Source organism: Halichoerus grypus, chromosome 1, assembly GCF_964656455.1.
Source record: "Halichoerus grypus chromosome 1, mHalGry1.hap1.1, whole genome shotgun sequence".
Classification (NCBI taxonomy): Eukaryota; Metazoa; Chordata; class Mammalia; order Carnivora; family Phocidae; genus Halichoerus; species Halichoerus grypus.
The window spans coordinates 152,788,438-152,803,183 of NC_135712.1; the positions used below are offsets into that span (position 1 = coordinate 152,788,438).

Sequence of the window (14,746 nt, forward strand, 5' to 3'; positions counted from 1 at the left end):
AGAAGGATAGCAGATATATTTTAAACAGTTAATAAATCCAAAATACGCTTTTAAGTTTTGTGATGTTTGTGATTATTTTAATCTTTAAAATTTTTAAATTTGTAATGATTTTTTTTACTCATTTAAATACACATTTGGGGTGCCTGGCTGGCTCAGTTGGGGGAGTATGAGACTCTTGATCTTGGGGTTGTGAGTTTGAGGCCCACATCGGGTATAGAGATTACTAAAAACAATAAATACACATTCATTCTTGTTGCTTTATCCAATACCCTTTCTGAAATGCGTATCTGAATACATCACTTTCTTCACGTTCCTCAACAGGGCGTATGCAATAGTATTAATGTTCTTGGTGATAATGTCACCTGTCTATTAAGGAGAGTAATATACCAGTTACAGTTTACAGTTGAAAGAGATCGGAGAACAAAAGGGACCTGGAGACAGTTAAAGGTCTCTGGTAATCTAAGAGATGAATAAAGCTAAAATCCCTACCTCACTCCCAACAGCAAAAACAGCAATTCCATGTGCATCAATATAAAATATGAAATCACAAAAATTTTAAGCACTTCACAGGAATTTATTTACACTACTAGACTAGGGAAGCAGCCATGAAGGAGAGAAGTGGTAGATTTGACTACATAAAAATTCAGGATTGTTTTTTACAGAAAAAAACAATGAAGAAACCCCCCCCAAACTGTTAAAAATGCCACAATAATAGAACTCTTGCAAATTACAGAGAAGACAAATAGGCAAACAGAGAAATTATGAAAGAACCGGCAAAAGTAGAAAAAGAAATGCGTATGGACGATTTATGCATGAGAGGGTGTACAACTCTAGCACTCATCACTAAAGAAATGCAGTGTTTTCTTTTAAAACAATCCTTTATACCTATCAAATGGCAAAGTCAAAAAGTCTGATAATTCACAGTATTGGTACTGTGGGGAAGTACAATTTCATTGAAGGACCATTTGGTAATATCTATCAGAATGTCAGAGGCAAGCAACATTGACCCACTAATTCCATTTCAAGAAAGTTTTCTACAGCTATCCTTGAACTCGTCCAATGCCATCTCACCTAAATGGTTGCAAAAGCCTTGGAATTGGTTTTCCTGTTCTATCCTTGTCTTGCCTCCCAGAGTCTAGTCTCCTCATAGCAGCATGAGCAATCCTTTAGCTGCTCTGTTCAACTCTACAATGGATCTCCATTGCACTGAGAGTCAAAGCCCTGTCTTACAATGGCCCCCAATAAGGCCCTATGGGATGAGTTTCCCATTATCTCTCTGATCTCACCTCCTACTACTCTCCCCTTGGCTCACTAGGCTCCAGCCGCACTGGCCTCCTTGCTAGTTCTTAAATGTCATGCGCATGCCTACCCTTTCCCTGGCGACATTCTATTTGAACGCTCTCGCCCTGGATGTCCCACATGGCTGTCCTACCACCTTAAAGTCTCCACTCCAGCTTCACCTTCTCAAGGAGGCCTTATACATACCGAGTGGCTAAAACCATACCTGGCGTGTAGAGGGAACTTGCTAAATACTTGGAATTACTTGTGAATAAATAAACAATGTGGGTCAGGTCAAATAGTGTCTGAAACAATTATAATAATGTCTTCTAAGGTTTTTTTAAAGAAAGAATTGAAATACATGAACTCTAAACCGAAGAGAACTAAACTACATGACATTAATAACATATAAGTCAAGAGGGATATAATTGGGGTTAATGTGAAATAAAGTTTTGGTTGGATGGTTGTACTGATTACTTTTTTAATTATTATAAGCTAAAACTGAACGTTAAATTTTTTTGAGAGCCGGACATAAAGGTAGGCATACTGTATGAACCCATTTATATAAAGTCAAAAAAACAGGCAAAACTAACCTATGGTGACAGAGGTCAGGATAGTGGTTGGCTCTGGGGATTGAAGGTTCATGACTAGAGAGGAGCATGAGCATGGCTTCTGGGGTGCTATCTGTTGGTTAGAGGGGTGTGTTCACTTTGTATAAGTTCACTGAATGGGATGCTTATGAGTTGTGCTTTGGGGGGGATACATATTTTACACTTCAGTAGGTAACCACTAAAAGAACAGAAATATACTGAATAACTTCCCAACTGGGGGGGGTGGAAGGATGATGGGTGGGGGGGGCTAAGGGGGAGGATAAAAATAAGAAAAAAAAAATGACTCAGAAAGTAATCAAGGGAAGACAAAATGGAAAACGTGGATAAAAAGATTATTATAAAATGAGACAGTTGGAAATAATCAATGTGTATCAAGAATCATAATGAATGAGAATGAATAAATGCACCAGTTAGAAAACAAAACTGCTCAAACTAGATTTTTCAAAAATCCAATTATATCTTGTTAATGAGGGACACGTTAAAAAAATACTTAAAGATTGAAATTCAGGATGCTTGGGTGGCTCAGTTGGTTAAGCGTCTGCCTTCGGCTCAGGTCATGATCCCAGGGTCCTGGGATCAAGTCCCACATCAGGCTCCCTGCTCATTACGGAGCCTGCTTCTCGTTCTGTCTGCCACTCCCCCTGCTTGAGCTCTCTCTCTCTGACAAATAAATTCTTTAAAAAAAAAAAGATTGAAATTAAAGCCTTGTGAAAGGTACACCAGGTAAATATTAACCAAAAGAATGCAGATAAGCTTTATTAGTATCAGACAAAAAAGACTTGAAGACAAAAAGCATTATTAGAGATACAGGGTTACCACATAATGATACTAAATAAATGATACTGAAGGATTTAATTCTCAGTTTGCATACCTAATAACATGGCTTCAAAACTGATACAACTAGGGGCGCCTGGGTGGCTCAGTCGGTTAAGTGTCTGCCTTCGGCTCAGGTCATGATCCCAGGGTCCTGGGATCGAGCCCCACATTGGGCTCCCTGCTCAGCGGGGAGTCTGCTTCTCCCTCTGCCCCTCCACCTGCTTGTGCTCTCTCTTTCTCTCTCAAATAAATAAATAAAATCTTAAAAAAAAAAACTGACACAAGTATAAAGAGAAATATGTAAACACAATTCTTTCAATAAGTAATCGAATAAATGGACAGAAAGCCAGGAAGGATAGCAAAGATATCAACAGCACCTTGAATAAGTGCAATCTAAGGAACAGGTATATAGATTATGTCCAACAATTATAAAACATACAGTCTTTCCCAGAAGGCATGGAACATTCATTCATTGTGATACACGCCAGGCTCTGGGACTGGGTTCGACACATTTCAGGGGATTGGTATCATACAGACCATATTCTCTACCCAGAATGCAAATATGTTAGAAACCAGCAAACTAGAAAAAATACTTATGTTTAATAATTGCTACTTCTGAACATTTCTAGGGCCAAAGCAAATCCAAATAGGCATTTTTAGAAGTCCAATGCACTATCCATCGCGCACAGAGCCCAGATAGGCATTTTTAGAAGCAAATGATAATAAATATATTACATATCAACACTTAGGAGCTGGAGCTATAGAGGTGCTTGAAAGAAAGGCTAGGTTACAAAGTTTCAGATAAAGGAAGGAAACACCAAAGATAGGAACAGAGAGGTTTGAAACAGAACAAACACAAAAGAGGGAACTTGGGAGTCATCACTTTAAATTGTGCAGAGATGAAACCCATAGTAAAAATTAGCGTGCACAACATTTCAACCACAAATCTGAAAATCCAGATGCAATGGACAAATTCTATGAGTAGTTAAGTATTGATCATATTTTTCAATATGCTTAAAATATTTCATCATGTAAGTTTTAACACTTAGTCTTAAATTGAGACTAAGGCATACTTAAAACAAAGGTCCATACCATTTATAGGCAGAAAACCTTTGTTTTTTAACTTCAAAACTCAGGTGACTGAGCAGAAAAATTGTGGGTTTTTTTTTTTCTTTTCTTTTTTTTTTTCCCCACAGCAGAGACAGGAAACCCCACCTGGGTGCTTTAGATGCCTCAAAAGGTCACAGTGTTAGTGGGACTGAGCAGTTGAGCTTGCAGGCCAAAAGGAAATAGCAATGACTTGCCCCAAATTAAAAAATGAAGTATTGCTGACAGCTCACCTTTGTACCGTGTTTCACAAAAGCCCACGGATTTGCTCTCATCCATGCTTCAGCTGTGTGTGTGGACACACATTTTCTTACCTTCAGTATAAATAACTGCAATGGCTACCGCTCGGTGCACAACAGATGGGCCAGGCCTATCCTGGATGCCCGACCGGTGTTTTTAATCCTGATAATGCAACGAGGCGCTATCGCTCCGGTTTTACAGGGAACAGACTAGCGGAGGAACTTGCTCACAGGCTCACTCTGAATCAGGTGGGGGCCGAGACTCAAGGCCAAATCCCTCTGAGGCCTCCCTTCATACGTCGTTTGAAACAGCAGGGAATCACCGACAGAGCACAATGTGTCCGAAGCAGGCTCAGTCCCAGACCAGCCCACTGCAGCCTGCACCAAGCACCCACCTTCCGAATAACATCTCGCAGAGCAAAATACTTCTCAGTGAGGTCCCCTGCCTCGCTCAGTGGGGCGTCATAGTCGTAGCTGGTGGGCTGCGCTTGGTAGGGCATGTTGGCCCCTAGAAGACAAAAATACACCACTAGTTACTACCGAAGGCCTTCCCCCGGGACAAGGTTTTTGGGATTTGTGGGCTCGGGTTGTGGAGGGAGAAAATAAAGGACACATTAAGAACCAATTGTCAAGTGATACAGAGGTGGCCCTGAGGAGTCCAGGTTTAGAGAAATGAGTTTCTTCCTGCAGGTGGCCCTCACCAAGCACCTGAGAGTCTACAAGGCTCTGTCCCCACCCATTCTCTCAGCAGAAGCTCTTAGCAGGGACCCCAGCAGATATCACCATCACTGAACCAGGAGGGAAGCTGAAGCTCCCCCCAAAACCAGCTCGATGTCTCACAGCCAGGAGTGAAGGGCTTCTGGCATGACCCACACCTCTGACTGATATCCCAAAGTCTGTGATCTTTTCCATGCCCTCGGACCAAGGACCAGCCAAACACAACCGAGGGGTTATCAGAACACACAAAGCAGGAGATGACTGTGACACACGTCAGTCCCCAAATTCAAGTGGAACCCTAAGGTCTTTGTTAACGTCTGCAGAGCAAGGGTGCTGTGGTGTCCTCTCGTATCCCCTTCAGGAACAAGTCATGCCCCCACGCCCCCAGCTGCCGGGAGGGTTAGCTGCTGCTGGCTCTCAGAGGAGTCCCTCTGCTCACGGGTCTCTGCTGGGTGACCTTGCCTAGGTTATGGCCCTCCAGGGAGGGCCCATATCCAATGACTGATCAAGGGGGGCTCAAAAATCCAGACCCTTGGCGGTCCCAGCTGCAGGGTTCCCTCTAGAATCAGCTGAGCCACCTTCAGAGAGGCCTCATTGGTCAACTTCTTCCTCTGCCCAGGGCTGCCACCCACACCCTCTAAAGGTGCTGCTCCTGGGAACGCGCCCCAATAAACCTCCTGCTGGGCAATCTCAGTCTTTTTCCCAGGGAATGAAACCCACAACAGAGACCAATAAATAATGCCAAAAAAGACTAGAAGAGTAGATGACTTTGCAATTATCATTCAAGCAGCACAACCTAGAGCCTAGGCCCCTCCCCTTGTCACAGATGATGTTCACAGGTAGGAGATCGGATGCAACAGTGGGCTGTGATTCTATGCTGCTACTTAGAAACCTCACCCATGCAACATGGAGAGCTTGTCCAGATTCCTAAGCCCCACCCCACCTGAGATTCTGAGTTGGCAAGGCTGTGGTGGGACCTGAGACTCTGCATTCCTAACAGACTCCCAGGTGATGCTGATGCTGCCCTCTGTGGACCAGCCAGGCTCTGGGCCAGCCCTTTCTCTTCTACTCCAGAGAGCGTTTTACAACGCAAGGGTATGAGAATAAAGTTGCTTTCAGATCATCTTAGAGCCAACCTAATTTTTAAGTAAATGAGGCATAAAATCTGATAGTTCACCTGTGATTTAGTAACAAGTTCCCTCGACTGATCCGCCAGCCCACAAATGATGGAGCCACCTTGGGTGATCCTGCTGGTGGTGAAGCTGACAGATGAGCTAGGCTGAGGATCAATTCCACCCGCCCCCCGGCCCCAGTACTCTGTTTCATTTGTTCTTTGTACAAAATCTACATTTCCAAAGGACCTGGACCACTCAGGCAATTGAACTGACCCAGTCCTATTACCTTTACCATCTTTTGTATTAATCAGAGGGAGCAGCCTGCCAACAGGTCCACCTGCCTGTGGGGATACATACATTAAAGCACATCCTTTGCTGTGAGATGCAAAGGAAAATAAAACCACATCCCTTGTTGCAAGGAGCTCACCTCTTTCGTGGCCCCTCCTCTAGCTCTAATGTGGCAGTCACCTTGCCCCCACACCCCGGGCCCCCCCTTCCTATTTATATGCACGGCACCACACTAGCTGCCTGCCCCTTGGAGGTAGATGCGGCCTCACTTACCCGAGCTGAGCTCAATCAGTGGTTACCAAGTTGAATTGAACGATGTAACTCCCAGAAACAAAATTACAGGCTGAGGGAAGCCAGGCAGGAAAGCTGGCCAGTGAGTTAAAGGATGGACTGAAACACGAAGTCTTTGTTCTAGTTCCACCAGCAGAATCTTTCTCTGGAAAATTCTCTGATCCTCAGACCATCACAGGGTAGTATCATAGAGAAACAGTCCTAACTTAAGTGTCTTCTGTCCACAGTAGGGAGTGCGAGGTGGGAAGGCAAGGGAAATGGCAAGGCTTACCATTCCTCAACTCTGTGCGTCGTGTGAGAAGCCTCGGATGGCCTGGATCCCGCAGGGGGCCTCACAGATGGGGATGCACACAGGCAGAGTGTGGTGCACACGCCTGCATGAGCAGGTGCATCTACTGTGGCCAGGATGAGCAGGAAGCCCCCCACCAGGGGCTTTGCTCTCATTGCTCTCCTCTGGGATCTGGCCTGAAGAGCAGCAGCTAAGAAGCACGGACTGGCCCTCCTCCATGTCCCCAAAGAGACCAAGCGCTAGAGCAGGTGAGAGAGGCCCACAGACACAGGTGGGGCTGGTGTGGGGGTTTCAGGATGCAAGAGGTGATCCAAGGGCAGTGACCAGCTTTCCAAGGCCCAGGTTCGAGGCCAGCCCTATCCCCTGCCAGCTGAAGGGGAAACACGTGGACTTTTTTTGGTACCCTGCTTTTCTTATCCGTAAAATGGGTCCATAATCTCTGGCACAAATGAGACTGCTATGAGGACTAAATGGGAAAACAGAGGCAGAAAAGAGACTTTTATGGGGGCTTATGGCAGGGTCAGGAGCAAGGCAACAGACTTTTTCTAGAAGGACAACTTCCATTTTCTGAGTGGTTGTTTTTATCTATCTAAATTTTTAAAAAAGATGAATGTATCATTTTAAGTAAAATAATACAAGATAAAAAAAATTCTATCACGGACTGTAAAGTTTCCCAAAAGTATCAGTCTTTATTCCTGGACTGGATGCTTGGCTCAAGTCCCTGAATGGAAGGTAGGTGGAGTCCTTATCTACTGAATGAAAAAGGTATCACTTTCTAATGAGAAGACTACACACAGACATGATCCAAGACTTTGACGAGCAAGCCTGGCATACTATGATCTTTTAGGAAGTGACGTTTGAGTTTTGCAGTATCTCCATTTCTTGGCTCTGATAATAGTAATAATATCAGTAACATTTGTAAGCAAAGTCTTCTCCTAGCCCATCCCATCCTGCACAAAAGAGAGCAGTTCATAGGAGCTGGTAGCACCCAGTTACAGATCCTAGGAGACTCAGGCCCAAAATAGCTTCCAAAACTCAGCATTGAGGAGCATCCTCAATGATTCAGAGAGAAAAATGCAGATGTGGAGAGGGGTGAGCAATGAGCCTGAGGAAGAAAAAAAACCTAATATAGCACGATTTGTCCACAAAAATCAAGGGCAACGAAGAGAATTTTGTCATAATTTTTCCTATTTAAAAAAATAAAAAGAGACCACATAGGAATTGAAAATGGTATGGTACAGTCATTTTGGAAAACACCATAGCAGTTCCTCAAACTCTAAACATAGAATTAGTTATACTACGTGACCCAGCAATTGCACTCATAGGTATACACCCAAAAGAACTCAAATGAGGATTCAAATGAATACTTACATGTTAGCGTTCATAGCAATATTATTTATAATGGCCAAAAAGTGGAAACAACTCAAATACCCATCAACTGACAAATGGATAAACAAAATGCTTTATATCCATAAATAGAATATTATTTGTCAGTAGAAAAATAAAGTACTGACCCACACTACAACATGGATGGACCTGGAAAAGATTATGCTAAATGAAAGAAGCCAGACACAAAAGACCACATATTGTATGATTCCATTTATAAGAAATGTCCAGAATAGGCAAATCCATAAAGACAGAGAGTATAGACTAGTGGTTGCTAAGAGCTGGGAAGAGGAAGAGAGGGAAGTTTCTCAGGTAAGGGGTTTCTTTGTAGGGTAATGAAAACGTTCTGGAATTGGATGGTGGTAATGGCTGCACAACTTTGTGATATGCTAAATACCACTAAACGGTACACTTTAAAATTGTGATTTTTATAGTATGTGAATTATATCTCAACAAAACAAAACGTTAAAAAAAAAAGGAAGAAAAAGATCATAGCAGAATACATGAGCAAGTAAGCTATCGCCAGAGACTATGGGACCTGCCCAGCTACTTGGTTTGAAATAAGGTTTCTGGGGCGCCTGGCTGGCTCAGTCGGAAGAGCATGTGACTCTTGGTCTCGGGGTTGTGAGTTTGAGCCCCACACTAGGTGTAGATATTACTTAAAAAATTTATAAGTAAACTTTAAAAAAATTAAAAAACAATAAGGCTTCTAAGTGCACAAGTTATGTTCCTTAAAAATTTTTTTTAATGATTTTAAAAATTATATAGGCAGTTTTTATATCAGGAAATTTAGGAATAAACAAAAATAGAAAATAAAAATTGTCTGTAGGTACTTCCCACCCCCAAATCAAGCACCAGAAACTTTCTAGCATAAGCTTCCACAACCTGTAGGATTGTTCTTACCATTCCAATAGGCAAAATTGGTTCCACCTATAAACATGTACCTACAAGGAAACAAGAGAATAGACATACTTCACTGTGAGCCCACAGCTGTGGAGGGTGCCCTGCCCTTCAGAAATTAACACTCACAAGTTCACATTCGCCCCACGGGCAAGTATATCATGGAGGGAGGAAGCCACCACTTCAGTCCTCACTGTTGAGTGAGGTTGGCCCCAATGGTCTAACCAGCCAGTATAGAATTCAGAATTCACCTAGAAAGAGAAAAGGACATGGAGCTTAGGATGGACTTAGGACCTTCAAAGGCTGGCACCTCCCTGTACCCATCGCCCTCTCTACTCTACCAAAGGACGGGTGGAGAGCCGTGTGTTACATGTAGTGCTTAACCCAGAGCTGGGGAGCCCCTGGGGGGTTCCAATGACAGCACTGCCCAAATTCAGTGTTTAGGCACCGACGACACAGGTATTCCTGAAAAGTTGTCCCTGCAACAAAATTTTGTTAGCCAACCCTGAGTTTAAACAGGCGGGAAAGTTTGTTGGGCAAAAGAATTAGACGGCAAAATATTCTAATAAAATTATCCAGTCTAAGTTCACCCTTTGTGTCAGTCCAGATTTTTAGGTCCCAGGTTGACTTCAAGTGAGGTGGACTCATCCAAGTGGTTCTGCAAAGCAGGCCCCAAGCACTTCATGTTTCTCCTGAACATTACCCTGCCACACCCTTCATCTTGAGAAGGAAAAAGAAGTCTGGACGTGTTCTGGGGCCTTCTTGTCTCAGGGTCTAGGAACCCCCTCCCCGGCCACCGCCCCCCCTGGGTCTGTGAATGCAGGTTCTCCACAGCTCACCAAGCAGCAAAGGCTCTGTGCACCTGCCGCAGGGCAGGCACAGGACATCAGCCCTTCAACTGTGCCAAGAAACAACAGGAACAAGTATAGAGCAGGGAAGAGCCGAGCGTGAAGAGCTGAAGGACCGTTCAGACCTGCCCGGGTCTTGCCATCAGCTCCCCCGCGGCCTGTCCTGCGCACCACAGGGCCCTGCAACTCGACGTGTGCTCGCCAGGCTGCCTGTCACAAACGCAGAACCTCAGGCCCCACCTTGGGCCCAGCAGATCAAAGCTGGCATCTTCACCAAGATTCCCACGTGATTCAGGAGCACAGGGAAGATGGAGAAGCTCTGTCACAAAGAGATCTCGGGAAACACCACACTGATCTCGGATCCTGGCACTGCCACTCACCAGCTTTGTGACCCTGGTAAGTGACCTGTTCTCTGAGCCTCGTGAAAAGGGAGACCATGATATTACCTATGAGCAAGGCCAAATGGGATGAAGCATGCAAGAGCACAGCCTGATTCATGGCAGACTCTCACATTTGTCCCCATCTTGTTCCACTCAAGAGCAGGGCCGCGGTTTCCAGTAAGAGCACAGCTGCTGTCACTCATGTGTCCAGAGGGCCACGTGCCCACAGTCCCATCAGCTGCTGAGCCCTCAGCCAGAGAAAACAAGGCCCTATTCCCTTAGTGCAAGCAAACCCACACCTCATCCCCAATTCTTACCAACGGCCCTCTGGGCTCACTCTTTCTCTGGATTCCGAAAGCAGCGGTGATGTTGGCACCTGAAAATTACAAGAGGGAGAATCATGGGAATGATAAGAAGTTAAATAAAAAGAGTCCTTCACAGACCTTCAGCCTGAGGCCCCATGCTTTGCCACAGGCCCGTGGGCCTGGAACACCGCCCGACCAGCTGCAGGCTGGCCTTGGACCATCCACCCAATGGACGTGTGGGGACCATGCAACACTGCTTCCTCTCTGAGTGGTCCCCTTGGCCTCTCCTGATTGCACTGCCTCAGGGGATCACGTCGCAGCCTTGTCTTCTCTGAGTTTCCCCAAGACCTGGACACGTGTTTTGTGTTCTTCTCTCTTCACATGGACATCTGACCTAGATGCTCCCTACAGGAGGGGCTTGCTTTGAAGGTACTTCCTTGCAGCCTCCATAGCACCACACACATAATAGTGCCACAGACATCTGCCCAGTACTTAACAAATCAAAGGGATGGATGTGGTCTAACTGTCTTTCTGCCTGAATCATGGCATATACGCTGATTTTGAATTTGTACATCATTGGCCATCCCAGGCTATGTGGTACGTGCTCTCAAGTTTTCCTTCTAAAATACCCCATTAAGATGCCTGCATGCGAGCTTGCTCCTGGTGTCTTCTTTCTCCCTCCTCCTCTAAAGGGAACGAAGCTCTCCTGACAGAGGCAGTGGTCTGCCCTCCTTCTGTGACCGAGCAACAATGAAGAGTGTCTCTCTAGTCAGAGAAGGGGACCCCCTGGCCCCAAACTTCATGACCCACTTCCCACAGCACCCACAGTGGAAGTGACAGTGGCCAAGACCTCCAAATAACCCCTTGCTCTCTGGAAGGCCAGGTTTCAGGAGAGAACGTGCTCAGCCAGAGTGTAATCTCATTTACTTTACGGCTGTTAATGTCTCACTATTAAGCGTCGGGTGGCATTCAGATCTCTCAGTTCTGTTCTCATGAGCTTCCTCCCGTGACCTGACCCTGGGCGCTGCCCCCCGTCCCACACACATGAACGAGCCTGCCCTGAGCCCCACCTGCCCCGCGACCACGGGCCTTCCAGTGGGCTATCCTTCAGCCCAGAGCCACAGCCGGTGCGCTATCACCCCCCGCACACGTAATGCTTAGAACAAACTCGGAATAACCTTCCCGTTGTTGCTCCCAACAGAAAGCTATGCGCTTCTTCATCACTGTGATGGGAAGTGTGCCAAGGCAGGAGGAAACCAGCGGGCCACTTCCCGGGCCGCTCTTTGTAGATGGGTTATTTCAGCACCAGATGCTCGCAGCCACGCACCATGTGTCTAGAAACACTCCATTCACCTAAAGCCAGTCCTTTTCTTTTATGCTAACGTAGAGACATGTCTTGCAAAGTGCAACTTCAGTCTTCCGTACATCCGTCTCGAGAGAAAGCCAGCACTGGGTGTGTTGTGGGCGGGCTGTCTTACCCCTCAGCCAGGAAGGCCATGGGGTCTTTATGCTACTTGAAGAGCAGCTATTTTTTGGGGGGGGGGACGGGACGGGAGTTAACATTTATTTTGAAGTAATTTCAAACTTATAGAAGAGTTGTGAGAATAGAACAAAGAACTCATACTCCCAAAGAACCAAGATTCCCCAATTGTTAATATTTTGCCACATTTGCTTTATCAGTTTCTCTCTCTCTCAATACACTTATTTTTTTTTGAACCATTTATGAGTAAGTTGCAGACATGAATTCCCTTTACCCTAAATATTTCAGTGTACGTTCCCTAAGAGCAAGGGTATCCTTCAAATAAACACAATACAATTATAAAAAACCAGGAAATTAACATGGATACAATCCTGTTATGTAATCCACAGAATTGATTCAAAAATTCGATTGTCCCAATAATGTCCTTCATAGCATAGAAAGATAGAAAGCAAGCAGGCAAGTCCAATCCGGGATCCTTTTCAGGCGCACACGCTGCCTGTCGGCGTCATGCCCTTCATGAAAGCTGCTCTCTTAACGTTTACGGCAGCCAGGAGCCTCCGGGCCACACTGCCTGCCCCCAGAACCTGCCTGTGTGGAGCCTCTGCAGCTTACACAGCATGAACCAGTCAGGGAACACAATTTGTGCGGCATCCGCTAACCACCTGCAGGCCGTCCCGGTTCAGAGTGTTGAGCTCCGCAGAAAGAGAACGGAAGCGCAGGGAAGTTCCCTGCACTCCAGGGTGGACAGGCCCACCGCACCCCGCCAGTGGCTGACCCTCCAGGTGCGTTCACCAGCGCTAAAGACGGAGCCCTTGCCCAAAAGGGCCAATCAGCTTAAATAAAATCTGCGCACCGGAGGGGTGCTTTATTCATTATTCCGTTTCACCAGCTCCTCCGTAAAGGAAAATTTGAGAGATCTCATTCAATGTTCCCACTTAACACACAGCTGCCCTGAGCGACTGACGGAGCTCACTGCCCAAGCCCGCATGGCCTTAGCTGGGTTTTACTGTGATTACAAACACCGACCTGGTCCGAAGTCCACTGTGGCATAGAGCCCCTGCAGCGCCCCGCACTGCAGGAATGTCTCATGTGCCCCGTCAGTGGTGAATAGGAGCACGTCAGTGCCCAGGTGGTAGCGGAAGAGCTTCTGCAGGAACCGCAGGTAGTCATAATCACAGGTGAAGTAGCTGCCATATTCATTTTCAACCTACAAATTACAAAAGAGGCGGGGGAAATCAGGAGAGCCCGATACCCTCATTCTAAGCAAGCTTTTGTTTGTAGACAATACCTGAGCATCTATGAGAGATGACAAGGCCCAATGATTGCCAAAAATATTTCTTACCCTCGGTCCTCAAACACTCATTTTCCAAAGAGCAATTCAGCATAAAAACTTACCTTCTACTATGTCCCACTCCACCAAAGTAAGAAAAACAAAAACCACCACGTTGGTTTTGGATTGTGGTGATGTTCTAGCCAGTACTAAATAATAGGTACTTTAAATGTGACATAAATAAGATCTTCCCATGGTAGAATATTAGAAAATGGGGGGAAATGCAAAGAAAATAGAAAAACCATGTGTTAATTCCTTTCACCAGAGATAAGTGCTATAAGCATTCTGGCTTAGTTTTCCAGATTTACACACGTACACACACCCTAAATACACACGATAATACACAGTCATTGTTCTCTGTTCTCAAAACTGGTATCACATTACTTGCACCAGTTGTAACATAAGTTTTGTACCTTAACACATTATGCAAAATGTCCATGGCAGTAACGAGGACAAATGCTGGCTGGATAAGGATGTACCACCATTTCCTTGATCTGCTGTCAAACGTTCAGGTGGTCCTCCTCCTTTTTGTACTCCATCACCAACGCTCAGTCTGCGTTCAATAGCATCAGTGGTTTTCAACCAGGAGTTATTTTCCCCCCAGGGAACATATGACAAATCTGCAGATATTTTGGGTTGTCACAAGTGGCGGGAGGGGGGAGTGTGCTGCTGGCACCCCAATGGGTAGAGGCCAAGGGATGCTCCTAAACCTCCTACTTGTCAGCCTCCACACAAAGGATTATCAGGTGCAAAATGGCAATAGTGCTGAGGGCACATTTCCACTTTCGCGAACTCTCAATGGGGGAGGACAGCACCCCCAAAGAGGTGAAAATTGATTCTTACAGGAGAAAAGAACACCTTACTCTTTTTTATCTGTAAAGCACAGATATACATACACTTATACAGTAGATGGAAGGCATTAAGAGTTCGTGGGGGAGGCAATTAGAAAAAAATGTCTAAAGAGACTCTTTAGGGGCAACAACGAAAAAAAGGTGAAGAAACATTGCTGTAAAGCAATAAAATGAATGACCTTCAGCTCCACCCAATACATGAAAGAATCTTAGAGCTACGACATTGAGGGAAGCAATACAGATAGTATGCCCCCCACAGAAAATTCAAAACGGGCCCAACCCAACTATAAATCTGGGTACATACACAGGTGGCAAAAATAGAAACGACACCAAGAAACAAATAGCCGTGAAGGTCAGGACAGTGGGAAGGAGTGGGGTGGTCACGAAAGACACCAGGGAAACTTCTCCGGTGCTGGCCATATGCTATTTCCCGTCTGGGGTGGTGGTTATGTGGGTGTTCTCATCCTAACGCTTCATTATGCCACACCCTGGTGTTAGAGTTCACGATTTTACAA

General features: G+C 45.4%; 1 protein-coding gene across 4 annotated transcripts in view; it reads right to left on the reverse strand.

The window, feature by feature from the left end:
* The window catches only part of GLB1 (galactosidase beta 1), an 83,179-nt gene that overhangs the window by 38,375 nt on the left and 30,058 nt on the right, over positions 1-14,746 (reverse strand). For all 4 annotated transcript variants that reach the window (XM_078074071.1, XM_078074063.1, XM_078074068.1 and 1 more), the window contains exons 6-10: positions 13,077-13,257; positions 10,583-10,641; positions 9,167-9,288; positions 9,041-9,081; positions 4,447-4,559 (exon numbers count right to left, since the gene is read on the reverse strand). In XM_078074071.1, the coding sequence (XP_077930197.1) occupies positions 4,447-4,559; positions 9,041-9,081; positions 9,167-9,288; positions 10,583-10,641; positions 13,077-13,257 (516 nt within the window). The remainder of the gene's footprint in view (positions 1-4,446; positions 4,560-9,040; positions 9,082-9,166; positions 9,289-10,582; positions 10,642-13,076; positions 13,258-14,746) is intronic.